At 47.2% G+C, this 18,153-nt stretch overlaps 1 protein-coding gene across 4 annotated transcripts in view; it reads right to left on the reverse strand.

The window, feature by feature from the left end:
- The window catches only part of Adck1 (aarF domain containing kinase 1), a 96,366-nt gene that overhangs the window by 27,061 nt on the left and 51,152 nt on the right, over nt 1-18,153 (reverse strand). For all 4 annotated transcript variants that reach the window (XM_027418633.2, XM_027418630.2, XM_027418631.2 and 1 more), the window contains exon 5: nt 5,432-5,590. In XM_027418633.2, the coding sequence (XP_027274434.1) occupies nt 5,432-5,590 (159 nt within the window). The remainder of the gene's footprint in view (nt 1-5,431; nt 5,591-18,153) is intronic.

Genomic DNA, 18,153 nt, shown 5'->3' on the forward strand with positions numbered 1-18,153 from the left:
AGATCCTCCTACCTCTACCTCCAGAGTGCTAGAATCAAAGTCGTGCACCACCATGCCCAGGCACAGTGACATTTATTTATAAAAGAACAAAAGCGCTCATCGCTTAGTGGCCATGATGTGCCAGCTCTATGCTACACAGAACTTTGCAGACACACTCTCATTGAATTGTCCTGCCCACTTTACTAAGAAGGAAAATGCTTCTGGGAGCCCTGAGCACCCTAAAACAGCTTCTAACTGCACGGGCAGAATCTGGACCCAGGTTTTTCTCTGACCTTTCTAGAGTCCTGCCTTCTTCGAGACAGTATGAGTTAATACAAATAGGAAGCTCCGGTGAGGCGCAGAAAGAGCTGTACAATCGGAAAAGCGCAGCAGAAATCACTGCTATCAAACGCAGTAAGGCAGACATCGCACAAGGGATATCAGAGCACAGAGACAAGACCCACACTGATCCCAGCTGGTAAAGGTGGGTGCCAACTAGGACGGACAGTCAGCTCAGGGTTAAGTAAACAACTGCCACTGGATGCGTTTATCTTTTTTCAGGTAAAGTTATTAAAGCTCATGCTTTTACAACACAAAAGTACAGAGTGAACACAGTTGCCCATGGAATGGCTTACATCCCTGTATATTTATGTATCTTTTTCTTTTAACTAAAATCGGCTGTTGGATTCTGTACCAATCCAGGAATTACCTAGCCACCCACTGTTCAATCAGCACATTTAGAAAAGCAACAAGATGACAGAAACTGGGAAAAGGCTACTTAAAAAGTTAAGAACAGAACTGTCACTAGTCATTTCTTCAAAAGACCCTTGTAAAAGGCCAAGTAACACCAAGCAATAGATCAGACATTGGCACTCAAGCCGGAAAGCTCTGCCTCAGTGCATCAGACCACTTGGGGACAATGGCACATGCATGGCCCAGCATTAGCCATGACTTAGATCCCTAGGGGGTGACAGAGAAGGACTGCTCTTCATCAGCTTCAGGAGCTCTATAGAAGATGGGGGGAACAATGACATAGGGTGGTGCTGTGGGAACTGGAGATGAAGGACTCAGTGCCAGCTCAGAGCCCACCGAGCTCCAGCAGTGGCCATGGCAGTATTTATGGGCTGCTGAATTCCCCTTGCGTAGGAAAGAACTGCAGCACTGGCCAGCAGGTGGAAAGATGGTGACTGTCCCCTCAGTCCTTCCTGCTGAATCACTGTTCCCATCTCGGGCCCCAATTAGTCTGGCTCTGAGCAGTCACACAAATCAATAAGCATCCCTAGCTGTGCATCTAGAAGTGGAGTTACCCCAACTGCTCAGGGGACAGTATCAGGTGATAATGACAAAGCTGAAAAGTGTCCCTGGCTGAGCCTCTCTCTTCTACCCAAAGTCACCGGTGTCATCAGACTTGTCAGGTGCTGTGACTTCCCTTTTCTCTGGCATCTCACTACACTCTGTCCCAGAGATAGTCCCCATCCCCAAGGGTATGGCCTGATTTGGTAAAAAACAACAACAACAAAAAAAAAAACTGACTCCTAGGGTGGCACACGTTCCTAGGGACCAAACTAGGAGCCACCTCTGCCACCCACCTCTCTGGCTAAGATGATACTAACACATCCTCCTGTCTATCAGGCCTCACCCTCCCTGGGGAGCAGATAGGATATAGGATAGGTAGGGTATTAGTTGGGGGGTAGGGGAGGAGGGGAGGGAGAGGAACCTGGGATTAACATGTAAAATAATCTTCTTTCTAATTAAAATTAAAAAAAAAGAAAAATGTTTATTGTTTTAAGCCACTGGGTTCGGGAGTAATTTCTTATGCATAGCCAAGTGATACACCCAGCCATACCCATGCCAGACATTCAAGAAGATCTGTTCCTCTTGCCAGGACAATTCATGTCAGAACACACATGGTGATATTACTTCAAGCAACAACAAGTGACTCTTAAAAAAAAAAAAAGAGTATAAGGGTGAGAGCAAATCTTCTTTGGCATCTGGATGACACCAGAGCTGTGCCGCTGTTTGGTGCCCATGACGAACACTGTTAGGAGAAGCCAGGTAGCTGAGGAAGCTAATGGCCAGCTAAAGTTGGGAAGAACCTTGGTCCTTCCCACAATGAGGTGCCAGGTTAGTCAACCTTGGAACAACTGGGACAGGTGAGAAGATATGGGTAACCCATCTGCCTCATTTCTCTATGGATACACTAATTATGGCAGCCAAAAGCACCCTAGCTGGGACAGCCCATAGTCTTCACGTCTTCACTCTCCAAACTCTCAATCCATGAAGCCTCTATGCCCTCCATCAGAGGATGAGATATATGTTAGATTTATAAGCTTGCCTTCCTAAAAAAAAAAAGCAAATATCCACAGGCTAAGCCCATCAGTCCCTCTCTGTTTAGTGTGAATTACTTTAATCAGGATGCCCTTCCAATAGTAGGACACAAGCCTGAAGGCACCCAATACCTGGAATTGTCGTGGAAGGAAACCCAGCAGTCTATGCAGAAAAGCGAGCCACCTACACCTGCCCACAAGCTTCTGGTACCTAAAGTGGCCTTAATGTCTCCTAGAAATAAACCATTCTCTTCCTGACATGAATGCTTAAGCACCTTCCTAGGGATGCTATCCCTAAAATAAAGATATCACTTAGATCTGGACTTGGGGATAAAAAATTAATTTCAAGTGTCAAACAACAAAAGCTTTCTATTTGGGTTTCTCAGTGGTAACCATGACAGAACTTTACCACCAAGGACCCAACCTGGTCCCACTCCTGCTGATGGCTGTGTGGGTAGCAACATTAGGCTGTCCTGTGCTCCTAACCCTAGCCCTCCCAGCCACTGCCAGGAGGACACTGTGTGCTCTGCAGAGAACCCTCCAGGCATACGTCCCAACAAAAGCATCTGATGCTTACTTCAGGAAGAAAAATGCCAAACCTTAATAGTGTTCTTATTGACACTGACTTTATGACCACCATTTCTTAAGGAGCTATCGAGGATCTGAAAAGAGCAAAGTGACCCTCTCCTCCTGGCCCAGAAGGCTATGATACCTATGCTGGGCAAAGGAAGGCTCTTGCCTGACTCTAGAGCCATCAGAAATCCATGGATCTTCCCTGTTCTCCTGTGTTTGTGACCAAGTCTTAAGCTACCAAGAGATTCTTCTCTAAAACCTTAGGTCTACAGTACGGGACCGAAGCCACTCTGTAGTCCTGGTCCATCAGCCCATCTGCTCCCCATGACAGACACGCAGCAGCTATTCCAAACTTTCACCCCCTCGAGCCTCCAATGCCACCTCCTACCCTCTCATTCTTAGCAGATGGTCTGGCCTCCTACAGCAGAGAAAAAATAGAGGCTATCAGGCTGGTACACACTCTGCTGCCCACCTTCCCTCCCCTCTCCAGGGCCCCACACACTCATCTATGCTCAGCCTTACTGCCTTCTACGTCCAAAGCAAAGACCCATTAAGGCCAATGTCTTTTTGTGTTCTTGGTGCCCAGTCTCTTGGATGTCCTTCTGGACTTGACTTCTTAATTATGTCTCTCTGCTGAGTCTCCCGTATCCCTTCCCCATCAGCTAAGGAAAGCCTACTCATGTCTCAGGAGCACTGAAGTCTATGCTTTGGACTAGCTCTCCCCACCCTCCCATGGTTGAACACTGGATGGGAGGATTTTATACTGTGCCCCCACTTCCTTGGATCTCAATTCTCCTTCACCCCTCACACCTTCGTAGCTGCACTTCCTAACAATTCTAAGATCCCCCAGCCCCAAATACCCTTTTCAGTGCCTTCCTGGTTTGGCCTTCCACTTGGCAATGCTAAGTAATTCTGGGAAACAATTCTCCAAAATGGTTGCAACAATGCTCCCATTCCAATATGCTTCTGGAACCTCATATACTTATTACTTTCCTAGCCTAGAGCAATTTCTTTTTCCTCAACTAGACTCTAGCTGATATACACAGGCAAAGCTACCTCATGGTAGTCACTTACACCAGAAACCTAAGATACATTTCTACCTCCTCCTTGGCACCTCCCCTTGAAGAGCTGGCCACAGAGTCCAGATGACGCCTCCTCTACCCCCACAATAATGTCTCGATTCAAACTTCACCTCTCTCACACCAACACAGTAGCCCTTCAATTTGTCTCCTGACTACAGGCTATGCTTTCCCAATGCATTCTCCTGACTGCCAGCACACTTTTATTTCCAGCGCATATCTGATCATGACAGTCGTCTGATTACAATTCTTAAATGGTTCCCCCCACTGAATACTGAGAAAATCAGATGTTGTCAGTCCCACAAATATGTCATTGTTGACTATGGCTACTGTTCCACACCTGAGCCTGGGATAAGGATCCTCTCTTTTCTTTTTTTTTTTTTTTCTTTTTTTTTTTTTTTTTTTTTTGGTTTTTCGAGACAGGGTTTCTCTATGTAGCTTTGGAGCCTATCCTGGCACTTGCTCTGGAGACCAGGCTGGCCTCGAACTCACAGAGATCCACCTGCCTCTATAAGCCTCAGGGTCCTCCCTCGCGGTGGGCTTTCCATGCACGGGCCAGCAGTCTCATGAGTCCTCCAAGTCTACAAAAACACTAACCCTGCAGGGAAGCCCTCTTGTCAACTCCACACATCCTGGCACAGTGCCTTCCTGCGGCTAAGAGTTCAGGTTCCTACTTGATGGCTGTTTGTTTACAGTCTCCTGTGCTAGACGTGAGAGTAGGGACACAGCTCACTTATTCACATGCCCTCAGCACCTGTGTAATGCACTGTGAGAAGAGACCTTGGTTGAGTCTAGATTAAGAAGGAAAGGAAGAGAGACTAGGATGGAGAGGAGCATGTGGGATCAACAGATTGTTGACCTCCATGTGGGAGTAGTGGCTTCTTCAATAATAGGAGCACACACATTCCTTCCTTTGGTGGACACATATAAAGAAGACTCCAGGAACACACAGGCCCTCTTGGGACTTCCCTGGGGCCATTTGCAAGAATGTAAGTTTCTTAATTCAAGGCAAATGTCAGATAAGCAAAATGAGCCATCTGCCTAAATATTTCTGTATGATCTGCACACCATTTTTCTGTGCCTTGGCTTATCACATACTTTCTTATGCTATAATCTAATCCATTATGATGCAACTTTGTCTACCCCTGAGGAGACCACCTTTGGTTCCTTTCATTCCTACTGCATCTCTCGCAGTAGAGGTCCCCATCAGGACCTGAATCAGCTTGGCCCCATCAACTGTTCGTCGTGTTCTGAGACATATCCCAAGAGCATTTCCAGGGCAAATCAAGAACTGACCAACCTTAACAGGGTGTGAATCCAAGTTCTTGTGACACAGCCTTGGTCGTGTCTCAGCTCTCCTCTCCCACTCTGCTCCTCAGAGGCCAAAGTCCACCCACCAGCCTGAGTAAGTATCGGAGAGGCTGTCTGGCTCCTGAGAAAACCTGAGACTGAGGAACAGGGGGCAGCACCCACCTCCATCAGGAGAATGTCCTTGGAGCTTTGAGCTTGAACCTTCGGGTGCTGGACCTTCACTGCCACAGTCCGACCATCATGCAGCACCGCCTTGTGGACCTGGGCCAGGGAGGCTGCCCCCAGAGGGGTGTCATCAAAGCTCAGGAACAAATCATGGATCTGTCAGGAACGAAAGAGAACAGGGTAACTGAGAGGAAGGAGGCCTAATTCAGTGAGCTGTTCAGTGTCCCACGGCAGACTTACTGCCTTATCGGTTGTGTGGGTCCCAACTGGCCCTTTTGCTATCTATGGTCAGGATTCATACCAGACACATGGATGAGACAGGACAGAAGATAAACATGAAGGACATGTTTGGCCAGGAGCCCTGTAACCCCCATCAACAGCCAAAGAAAGACCACATATCATCTGCCCATTGAACGATCCACCGCTGAGTCTGCTGAACCTTCACACATCGACCATACAAAGTGAGCAGAACTGAGGCCAGAGCAGCTCAACAGGTCAGATGGAAGATGTTCCGATCCCAGAAACCTAGAGCACTGGAGGCTTCGAATCATAGCCACCAATTACCTTTGCCCGAGCAGCAGACTCAACATGGGTTTCTGAGCCACTGCTGGCCTGGCCACACCCTAGCAGTATCCCAGGGCTGCCAGAGACCTAAAGTGAGTCCCCTTGCCACTTCTGTGACTCAGTTTCTCTCAGCATGAAGTAGAAAGTGTACCCTTACTCTTGCATCTTCTCCTGCTTTCTTCCTTCCTCCCTTCTCTCTCAGAACTGCCATATTGGTTCTGTCTGACTAGTTGGTCACCATGGTCCAGATACAAATATCCTACTAGATGGAGAAAGACCCCCTCCCAGAAACTTTTCTAAAGATTGTCAAAGGCTTTGGTTCAAATCCTCTCCATTTCTTTAAGGCTCTGCACAGTCTCCAAGTTCCAGAAAGCTTGGCCATTTTTGCAGACAAATACACACCAACATATTTACTGAAATTCATCACGCACCTCTGCTTCCCCTCAGGTTCCTACTCAAGGTCAATTCAGTCTTCTTTCCCACCCTATTCCTGCTTTTGTCCCCACTTCCAAAAACCTTGTCCTGTCCCTTTCTCTCCTCAAACCCGAGATGCCAAACACCCCCACAGCTGCCATCCCAATTCTGTTTGTCAGGATTTCCTTGTTGATCTCACATCACAAATGGTTCCCACCTCCCTGCCACAATTCCTATACCTTCCACTAAGTTTCATTGCATTTACCAACATTCTGCAGAGGACAAGACCCAGGCATCGGGGAAGGGTCTCAGATGTCAGTCATGAGAGACAGCCCTGCAATGGGTGGTTTCTCCCCATCCTGGTGTTTAATCTCCTTGTCTCCCTTGCCTTTCCCTGCTCTAAGAGTTCTAGGCTTCCTGAGGGCAAGAGTCTCTTGGATTATCTACTCACTTACTCTGGGACTCTAAGCACAAGACCTTTCATCATGGACTTGGTCGTGGAATGGGGGAACACCACAACCACTTTCCCCATGTGCTGAGTGAACTGGGGGGGGGGGTTGTTACTCTGGCCATTGCTGTACCTCTGAAATTTGTACAGGAATGGAACTAGTAAGAGTCAAACAAGGACCTGCTGAGTGGCTAAACACAGTGTTCTCTCCACTGGAGAGCAGAATCAACCTAGTTTTCCCCTTGAAACTGCTCGGCCTTTCTGTTCCCACATTGCTACTAACACAAACACTCTACTGGGCTGCTGTCCAGAATGGGGAAAGTATATACTATGTCTGAACTTTACCTGGGCAGAGCCCACCTGTTATTCCAGGTGAGATCTCAGCCTGGCCTGTCAGAACCGTCAGCAGCTACAGCCACCCCAACTGGCTCAGAAGTGGACATGTGGCCCAACTAGTCCAAACAGACTCAAACTAACCCAGTCAGACTCAATTTTTCTGCATCTGTTTAAACAGTGGGAGAAGATGTACTTTCTGTCGAACCTGAGAACGAAAATACAGCTCTAGGAAAGCCAAGAGTCACAGAATAGAAACAAAGGAAGCCAAGTCAAGAAATGGGAAATAAATCCTGGTTGGTTTTAGTCCCTTGATCTAGCCATCCCTCAATACTTAGCCTGTAATTCCTTTTCTGTTTGTTTGGTTGGTTGCCTGAGTCAATTTGAGCAAAGTTTTGTGACAGAGACAACTGGAGGGGCTCTAACATGAGGTGACTGAGGGAAGACACGGGCCCAGGTGCCCTTAGAGACATGGAAATTGTGGGTTTTATCCCGTCTTTTCCCCCTTATTGGAACAAGGACTCAGGAACAATATAAAGCAGAGCTTCTGCTACTGCACAATGAGATCCACACAGAGAGATCCCTGTAGAGACTGGTAACGCCTGGAAGACCACCAAGGAGACAGAGCTGTGGACCTTGCCCAATCTTCCTGTGGCCTTATTCCCTAACCCTAGCCTTTGCCTGGCCCAGGGAACATCACCTCTGTCTCTGAGAAGGACAACCAGTTTCAAACCTATGTCATTGTGGGGACACTGCAGAGTCATTGCAACCAAAGAGTGACATGGCATCTCTAGGGCTGTGTGACAAGAACAGCTGCCAAGAGCTCCCCACAGGGAAGTGGAGGAAGGAAAGGGCTGAGGCAAGCAGATCCTATTCTCCAGAACGAGAGGAAGCCAGGCTTGCCATTTCACCCAGGGACAGGAAGGGCCCACCCCCACAACCTCCTGCCCCATCAAGGGGATGGAGGAGGCCCCCAAGATACCAACTAACCCCAGCTGCTGACTCAGCATCTGAGAACCAGCCCTAGCAGGAAAGGGTTAACCAAACTCTCAGTTTCACCAGCAGAAGCAAGAGTCATAGAAGGGGTACAAGACATCTGTCGGGTGAAGCCCTGTCCCACCCCAAGGCCCAGCATCTGTGCAGCCGTCTTTCCTTCTCTAACTAGAAGTAACTCCTCCACCCTCCCATGCTCTGGAAAACATATACACACATACACATACACAATAATTGATCGCTAGTGGATGCTCCTAGCTGGCTTATAAAAAAAGGTAATTAAAGATCGGTGCTGCAGCCTGTAATTAAATATGAATAAAGTATCTCTAAATGGAACCTTAATTCAAAGTGTTCAGTGAAAGTACTTTATGCTGATAGATAGTAAGGAAAAATAGACCCTGTCCCAAAGCAGAATTATACCCCCCATGCAGCTGAAACAAATGCTCCCCCTCCCCTCCAATCGCCAAGGACCTGCCTCATTCCCTAGCCCTCTCTCCCTCGGCAGAAAACCATTAGCAGAAACAAATGACAGCATTTTTAGCAATTAGATTCAAGCAGGGCCCTCGGCTGCCTCCAGTCCCTCATTGAAACTTCTAAGGCTTGCTTCCCTATTCCTCTCTCTCTCTCTCTTTCTCTCTCTCTCTCTCCTCTCTCTCTCTCTCTCCCTCTCCTTTTCCCTCTCCCTCTCCCTTTTTCTCTCTCTCTCTGGGTCTGGGGGCAAAATGACTGAATTTTAAAATGACTAGTTGTGTGCTTTTTTAATTATCATCAGTCTGAGATTCAATTATATTGAAATGGCCACCTAGATAAGAAAAAAATTATCAGAGAAAAAGTTGCTCCAGTTTTTTGTAGAGAGAACCAGACAGACGGACAGAACATGAATGTAAAGGGGGAAAAGTCTTTTATGAGTGAAAACATTGGCCAGGCAAGATCAGCATCCTCTCTGGGGCCCTGGCCATTCACTTCTCAGTTGTCTGTCTTGAGGAGAAGGGGTTTCAGGATTTGAAAACCAAGTGACACTGCCTTTACAGGAATAAGTCAGGCCTGCAGGCTCCCAGAAAGCAGGGCCACTAGGCATCTTTTCCAAAATACCACATGAAATGGCTAAGCACTGGCCAGGAGCCTCATTTGGCCCAAAATAAGATGAAAACAGTCAGGTTGCCCTGGAGAGGATAGGGAGTCCTGCTTCAACTCAGTATCTTAGCTGGCCACACTACTGTCTGAAGGCCTGACCAGCCTGATACCCCTCATGGCCATTGGCTCAAGGTCACAGGTTGGAGCAGAGTGAGGATGGACTTTCTAATAAGGCCCAACATCCAATATCCCATCCCATGGTCCCCATAGTCATTCACATCAGATCAATTTTAGCTTCAGAGATGTCATCATCATAGGCACAATGCATCTCCCAGGCCCTGGGCAGCCCAGCTCCGGGTGAAGCTAGGAGCCTGTCTTAAGCAGGCCTAAATGCCAAGGCCAGACAGCTCTCTGAGAACTGAGATGTCCTGAGTACCTAACACAGACCAATGCAGCAGGGTTGTTGGTGGGAGGAGGGAGCAGGTTACCATGGCATCAGCAACCAAGAACATCTGGCTCTCTCCTGTGGAGTTGGCCTAGCCCATACCCGGCTGGGCTCCAGCTGCCATCCATTCAAGTCTGATGGGCAAAGTCTCAATTTATGCTAATGGACTAGCTAGAACAAACTCCAGCCTAAGGCAATCAGGGTAGCTCCAGCTAGCCAGGACTCAGCAAACTGCCTTGAACAAAACAATACCAATGCACCCCCCTGTCACCTCTACCTTGAACCCATCCCCCACCTCTGCTTCTCTAAGCCCCACTGACCAGGGACCTGCTGCCCCAGGTCTACCATTCCTTCACAACTGATTCAGTCTGTGCAATTCCTGCCCCCCCCCAAGAACACATCCTGGTTTGTAGCTCCCCCAGCTTCAAGGCCGTGCCTTTTTGCCTTCTAAGGTTACCATTGACCATGGATAGCAAATGAGTGGCAGCAGGGGCATTCTCATTTCCCCTGTGGTGGTTTTAAAGTATGTTTTGAATTTTTAAATGTTCCTCCCCTTGAGGAGTCTATTCCCCTTCCCTTAAGCATGAACTTGTGGACCCAGGCACTCCAGTCCTCCCCCTCCCTCTCTTTCCCCATCCCTCCCCTTCCCTATCTTGGATTTTTGTTGTTGTTGTTGTTGGGGAGGGTACAGCTGTCCTACCTCAGGACATTCCTATAGTAGAAGAGCCAGATTTTCTGTACATAGACACCCCCAAGACACAGACCTTCCAGCTCCAGACAGACCATCAGAAACCCTGATCATGATTATCAGTGTTAAATTCCAGTTTGTCTGGATTAAGTCCCACAGAGGGATGCAGCAAATCGTTCCGCTGGCTGTGTCTGGGAGGTGTTTCCAAAGGACAGAGACCTGGGGGTCAGGAGAATGAGAAGATCTGAACTCCAAGTTGGTGCCACCCACTTGGCTGAGGTTTCAGACAGAAAGGGACTTTCCTTCTCCATTCTGGAGTTGGGACCATGTTCTCAAGCCCCATATGTCAGAATCATGGGGACCCCAGTACTCCCTCCAGAAGCTTCCCCTCAAGTCCCACTCCTGGGTTACCAGGCCTTTGGCCACAGATGGAAGAAAACAGCCAATGGTACTCCAGCTCTGAAGTATTCCCAGGTCAGCTGAGACTGGCTACAGAATCCAAGCCAAGGTCTCCATCTTCCAGGCAGCCTATCACAGGAGTTCTCATCGTCCATGATTGCATGAGCAATTCCCCTAAGGAATCCTTGAATGCTTACTTCTACTGAAATCTATTCAATTGGTTCTGTCTCTGTGGAGATCCTTAATAACCTTGATCCAGAACCATCCAGTAAGCTACTCCTGAACTCCTGACCCACAGACCCACAAACCCACAGACCCATAGAAACTTTACAGATTCAATGCAATCTCCATCAAAATCCCAGCACAATCCTTCACAGACCTTGAAAAAACAATTCTCAACTTTATATGGAAAAACAAAAGACCCAGGATAGCCAAAACAACCCTGTACAATAAAAGAACTTCCAGAGGCATCGCCATCCCTGACTTCAAGCTCTATTATAGAGCCATAGTCCTGAAAACAGCTTGGTATTGGCACAAAAATAGACGGGTAGACCAATGGAATCGAGTTGAAAACCCTGATATTAACTCACACACCTACGAACACCTGATTTTTGACAAAGAAACTAAAGCTATACAATGGAATAAGGAAAGCATCTTCAACAAATAGTGCTGGCATAACTGGATGCTGGCTGTAGAAGACTACAGACAGATCCATGTCTATCGACATGCACAAAACTTAAGTCCAGCCACACTGAACTTATTAGAAGAGAAAGTAGGAAATACCCTTGAACGAAATGGTACAGGAGACTACTTCCTGAACATAACACCAGTAGCGCAGACACTGAGATTAACAATTAATAAATGGGACCTCCTGAAACTGAGAAGCTTCTGTAAGGCAAAGGACACAGTCAGTAAAACAAAACGACAGCCTACAGACTGGGAAAAGATATTCACCAATCCTACATCTGACAGAGGGCTGATCTCCAAAATTTTCAAAGAACTCAAGAAGCTAGTCTCCATAACACCAAATAATCCAATTAAAAAGTGGGGTACAGAACTAAATAGACAATTCTCAATAGAGGAATCTAAAATGGCTGAAAGACACATGAGAAAGTGTTCAACATCCTTAGCCATCAGGGAAATGCAAATCAAAACAATTCTGAGATACCATCTTAAACCTGTCAGAATGGCTAAAACCAAAAACACCAAAGACAGTTTATGCTGGAGAGGATGTGGAGAAAGGGGAACACTCCTCCACTGCTGGTGGGAGTGCCAACTTGTACAGCCACTTTGGAAATCAGTATGGCGACTCCTCAAGAAAATGGGAATCAGTCCACCACAAGGACTGATTCCACTGATCCAGCAATTCCACTCTTAGGCATATATCGAAAAGAAGCACATTCATACAACAAGGACATCCACTCAACGATGTTCATCACAGCATTATTAGTAATAGCCAGAACCTGGAAACAACCTAGACACCCCTCAGCTGAAGAATGGATAGAGATACACAATGGAGTACTACTTGGGGGCGGGGGCACACAATGGAATCTTGAAATTTTCAGGCAAATGGATGGAACTAGAAGAAACCATTCTGAGTGAGGTAAACCAGTCACAAAAAAGACAAACATGGTATGTATTCATTCATACGTGGATTTTAGACATAGAGTAAAGGATGCCAGCCTACAATCCCCACTGCCAGAGAAGCTAGAACAAGGAGGCCCCTAAGAGAGACATACATGGTCCCCTGGAGAAGCAGAAAGAGTGAATTGGGAGCACGGGGGACCTAGGAGAATGAGAAGGGGAGAAGAGGAGGGGTGAGGAAGACATGATGGGGCAGGGAGGTTGAGTTGGGGGAAGAACAGAAGAGAGCAACATAAGAGATACTATAATAGAGGGGGACATTATAGGTTTAAAGAGAAATCAGGCACTAGGGAAATGTCTGGAGAGCTACAAAGATGACACCAACTAACAATCCAAGCAACAGAGGAGAGGCTACCTTAAATGCCCTCTTCTGATAATGAGATTGATGACGAATTCATATGTCATTGTACACCCTTCATCCAGCAGCTGGTGGAAGTAGAAGCAGACACCCACAGCTAAACCTTGAAATGAACTGAAATCCAGTTGCAGAGAAGGAGGATGGATTGAGCAAAGGGGTCCATACCAGGCTGATGAAACCCACAGAAACAGCTGACCTGAACAAGGGAAAGCTCTTGGCCCCCAGACTGATAGCTGGGAAACCAGCATGAGACTGATCCAGACCCCCTGAATGTGGGTGTCAGAGAGGAGACCTCGGAAATCTATGGGGCCTCTTGTAGTGGATCAGTACTTATCCCTAACATAGGAATGGACTCTGGGAGCCCATCCCACATGGAGGGATACTCCCTGAGCCTAGACACAAGGGGCTTGGCCTAGGCCCTATCCCAAAGGATATGACAGACTTTGAAGACCCCCTACGGAAGGCCTCACACCCCTGGGGAGCAGAAAGGGTATGGGATAGGTAGGGTATTAGTTGGGGGAGGGGGCAGGGAGAGGAACCTGGGATTAAGGTATAAAATAATCTTCTTTCTAATTAAAATTCTAAAAAAAGAAAAATGTTTATTGTTTTAAGCCACTGGGTTAGGGAGTAACTTCTAATGCGTCGATAGCCAAGTGATACATCCAGCCATACCCATGCCAGACATCACTAATCCATCCATCATTCGTTGCTACTGTAGTTCCATGATGCCTTACAGTCTCTCACAACACAGGCAGCCACTGCCAATAGAACAGGCACAATACACCATTCTTTTACCTGATGCAGACCAGTAACATGACAGAAAGCATGTTAGTGTTAGGTCATTGAGCCAACAAAAAATGTCTTTCTGACCCTAAAGAGACCTCTGAAGGAAAACAATCGCCTCTTTGAAGAACACACCTGTGCTTTAGTGCCACAGCAGAGAACTCAACTGCATTCACCACATCACCTAATCCTGAAGGGCCACACCGGGTAAATTAAGGCAAGGAGACCTCCAGTATGGCTATACAGACCCTGACTGACCAGTAAGAGGACATCACATCATCACATCATCTCAGCATTCAAAGTGAGACATCCAGTCTTCAGCTTCCCACTCACTGCCTCAATGTGAATCTAAGGAAAAGCCTAACAGCAAGAACAGCTTGAGTCCACGTGGACCCCCTCATGATCTGCAGCATGTTCTCTGCGGTTCTGAGGGATCAGCTTGTCAGCTCTGCAGAGCCCTTGGCTACTGACATTACTGAACTGGGAGAAAACGGGAGGCCACCAGCAGAATCTGAGGTCAACTTGGCAACATTTCTGAGAGGAGGCCAACCCAGTACAACTCCTGCTGTTTCTGATGACTCTAGGCATAATCTACCCGGCTCTCTCAAAGGCCTCTCCATTCAGATCAAGCATTTTTCCTTTTATCTTCTTGTTTGGTCTTCTTTCTTTTCTGTTTTCAGTTTGTTGGTTAGATTTTGCTGCTTTGGTTTGGTTTAATTTTGAAGACAAGATCTTAGGTACTCCAGGCTGGTCCCAAACTCATTACACCGCTGAGGCTGATCTTAAACTTCTGAACTTCCTTTCCTCCACCTCTCCAATGCTGAGCTTATGGGTGTGTACCACTAAGCCATTTGTGTGATGCAGAGGACCAAAGCCTGGGGTTCCTACACGCTAGGTAGCTCTCTACCAGCTGAGCTACATCTCTAAGCTTCTTTCTTCCCTGTAAAATGGTGGCAAACACCAGGAGCCCGGTGACAGCAGGAACAATGTGTGGTGGCTGTGAGCACGCCTCTGAGACATGTTCAGCAGCTGGTCAGGACAATCAGACCTGAGGGACAGTGCGCTGTGGAGATTTCAATACAAGTGCTGATGAATACCAGGTTCAAATCTTGATTCTGTAATGTACCAGCTCAAACAGGTCACATACCCTTCTGCCTACCTTCTTCATCTAAAGCACTGTAAAAACAATTTTGTAGGGCTGACACACAACATCATACACATAGAGGGTATAGAATACCCTAGACCCCCAACAACTGCAGAAGGCGTAGAGAGGAAATGCCTGCACTATGGCTCCATGAGGGCACAGTGGTTATGATGCAAAACACAGGACAGTCAGAGAGAATGATCCCCATCCTGCTCTGTCATGATGTAAGCCACTGTCTTCATTTACCCACAGATTACATTGGCCTCCTAACCAACTCATCCAGTTAGATTCCTATCTCCTCCACAAACATAGCTAGATTGTGTCACTTCTCTCTGCTTAAATCACCTCACCAGGTGCCTATGGTCCAAATTCCTAGCAGGCCCACCAGGGCTGGACCTATCTGCTTTCCTTTTCCAACTTCCTCCTTCCGTCCCAACCAGAAGGCTGTCATAGACCCCACATCACGCCTCCCTAGGCCCCTATAGGTCTTTGCACATGCTGTCCCCTCCACCTGGAAAGTTTGCCTTCCCTCACACCTTCCCTCACTGGCACCTACTCAGAGAAAATTCCTGAATACATCTTCAGAGCTCATGCCCTCCTTGAGAACAGTGCCATGACTGCACGTTTACCCCCTCCTGTATTTCCTCAGTTCTCCTCATGCCCCTTCAACTAGAGGCTTCTGGTTTCTCACAGTGTTGTATCCCAAGTGCCTGACACAGACCTGTGTGCTCAGTCAGTTAGGTACTTTCTAGTGAATGTCTAAAGCTGAGACGAGGTTCCCTGTATCCGTCATGGAAAAGGAACTCGGGACCTTCCCAGTGACCAACGTAGCTGAAACACCTCCCAAAAGTGACCACAGTTCCTTCAAGGGAGCCAAGGGAGTGTCCTTGGCACTGAGTATCTTTAGAACTGTGGCTGGAGGAACTCTAGGGAATTTTTATGTTAATAATGATTAATAAAAAGAAGATAAACACCCAGTGTGGCTGGCCAGCCTGGGAAGACATCCCATTAGAGCTGTCATTCATTAGTGGTGGGGGAGGGGCATGTCCAATCAGATCTCCTCAACTTAAGCAAACCTGTAAATTGTAGGCTGCAGGCACTGACATTTGATGAATTATTCTTCATAATCCACCATTGCCTATCATAAATCTAATCCTTCAAATTTCCCATCTTAATAACTCTTACAGCCTTGGAGGGTGCTATGAATATGCCTCTGCCTATGACAGAGGTCTCTGGGACAAGAGAACAGAGATTCTGGATAAGGAGGATTATGAAATCATACCGCTCCCAGCCAGCCAGGGTTTAACCTGAGCAGCTGTCCTCCAGGTGATCAGAGCATAGGTAATGAGCTACTCTTGCAGCTGCAGTGCACCCAGGCAGGTTACATGTTGTCATTCTACCAAAGAGCAGAGATGTGGTTCGTACACATAGGAACAGAAGTCTGGAACTTTCTGCCTTCCAGAGCCAGCTGGCAAACAGAAGGCCTTTCTACTTCCTTGATTCTGAACCTAGGAATGGCCAAGAGAACATCAGGATAGCTTAGCTTCTCAAAAACAGGATGTTCAAATCAACTACAGGCAACATGTTATTTTTGCATAATGTTTGGTGTCCTCAAAGCACTCTTACCTAATCCTCCAAGACTCCCTCTTGAAGTTAGCTAGGGGAGCTACTACCAACCACATTTACCATACAAAAAAAAAAAAAAAAAGTCCTAAGTGATTAACATGTGTGAAGCACTGTAGGACTTAAGGGAGAGTTAAGTACAAAATGAATCCAGCCACCATCTTCTGAAGTCACTAGCAGAATGTAAAGGGAGGTGGGGGCAGTTAGGAATTTACCAACTCATCACAAATGAAGGTGAAATGGCTGGTCCTTATGAGCACTGTGAAGGGAGAGTAACAAAGAGCTAGAGCTCAAGGAACTGAACATGGGTAGAGGACTTCTCTAGAAAATAACTAAAATGGGACCCGAAGACTGATGAGCCAGCTGAGTTGCTAAAGGAGAGAAGGAAGAGCCTTCCAGGAGAGAGACCTGTGAATGAGCAACAATATACAGCGGCAAGAGAGCGAAGGATCTGATGGTGAGCTGCTCCCAATACAGAACCCAGACCAACCACAGCTCCTGCTCACTACAAAGCTCTGTGCAGCTTATGAATTCTGAAACCTAATAGGCTCAGCTTCACAAACTCCACAGGCCATCTCCAACCATCTCAGATGTCCCTAGGCTCAAAAACGAGGGAAGGGAGAGAACACGAAAGCATGGCGTCCTCCATGTATGGGAACTCCATTTGCTGTTGGGACAGGCTCCCTGGGCTTTGGAAAAGGGCAGCATGTCTAAGCTATGTTCCCATGCCTCAGAGCCCAGAGCTGGGATCACAAGAGCACTACACCTAACTTTACTCGGGTTCTGAATGTTAAACTTAGATCTTCATACTTGGAAGAACACTGACTGAGCTATCTCCTCGGGTTCAGCCTCAACCACTCAACCCTTCATGAACCCAGGGCCACTCTGACCCTCACTACCAGTTTCCATTCTGCAGAGAGGAAGCAATTGTAAATGCCAGTGTTATAGAAGACGCCTCCTCAGATGGCTGGCTAACACTGTCTTCTATTGTTCCTTTCAACACTGGATTCAGTACCCAGGCTGGATCCTGGCACCTTCTCTCCTGTATGCCCCCCCCCCATTTAATTCAGTCTCCAAGTGTGCCAACTCATCATCTCCAGCTCCCCAACCTTGGTCCAACCAGCATCACCTCTTGCCTGGATGACCATGAAGACACTTGGTCTTCCAGATAGTTCCATAGACCAGCTACCACACATTAGACCACGTTGTGCTCCTCACAGGACCAATAAGTGGCTGCTAATCTCAGATCGCCTTAACACACCCAGCTCACTTCTTCCAGCCTCTGCTACAGTCACCCTCCTTCTTGTCCCTGACCAAATTGTTATGCCCTGAGGTAAATACCATTTCCAGTTGTGTGTCACATCCTTCTGTCCCTTAAGTACCCTTGGATCACAATGTCCAAACCACTTGCTCTGACGGGCCAGCTTCGCCTCCTGAACTTATTATCCAGAACACTGTGTACTTCTCCTTGTGATACTTTCCACAAGTGTCATTATAGTTTTATTGTTGTGATTCCCATAACAAAAAAAAAAAAAAAGCTCCTTCACGGAAGCTTGTTCAACTGTATAAGACAGGCCACACAACAAGTTCCACGGCCAGTTGAGGAGTCAGGGAGCATATAAGCAGACAATGCATAAGAGATGACAAACCCCAGTGCCCCAGGCTTGGACACTTGAGCTATGCAGATTTAGAGACACTGTCCTCCCTACTTTCACTCAAGATTCACATACCTCCCTGGGGTGACCCCTCCAGTGTGATACCCTGTCTTGCCTAAACTGGCAGCCATCTCAGGACATGTCACCTGTGTAG

Source organism: Cricetulus griseus, chromosome 5, assembly GCF_003668045.3.
Source record: "Cricetulus griseus strain 17A/GY chromosome 5, alternate assembly CriGri-PICRH-1.0, whole genome shotgun sequence".
Taxonomy (NCBI): domain Eukaryota; kingdom Metazoa; phylum Chordata; class Mammalia; order Rodentia; family Cricetidae; genus Cricetulus; species Cricetulus griseus.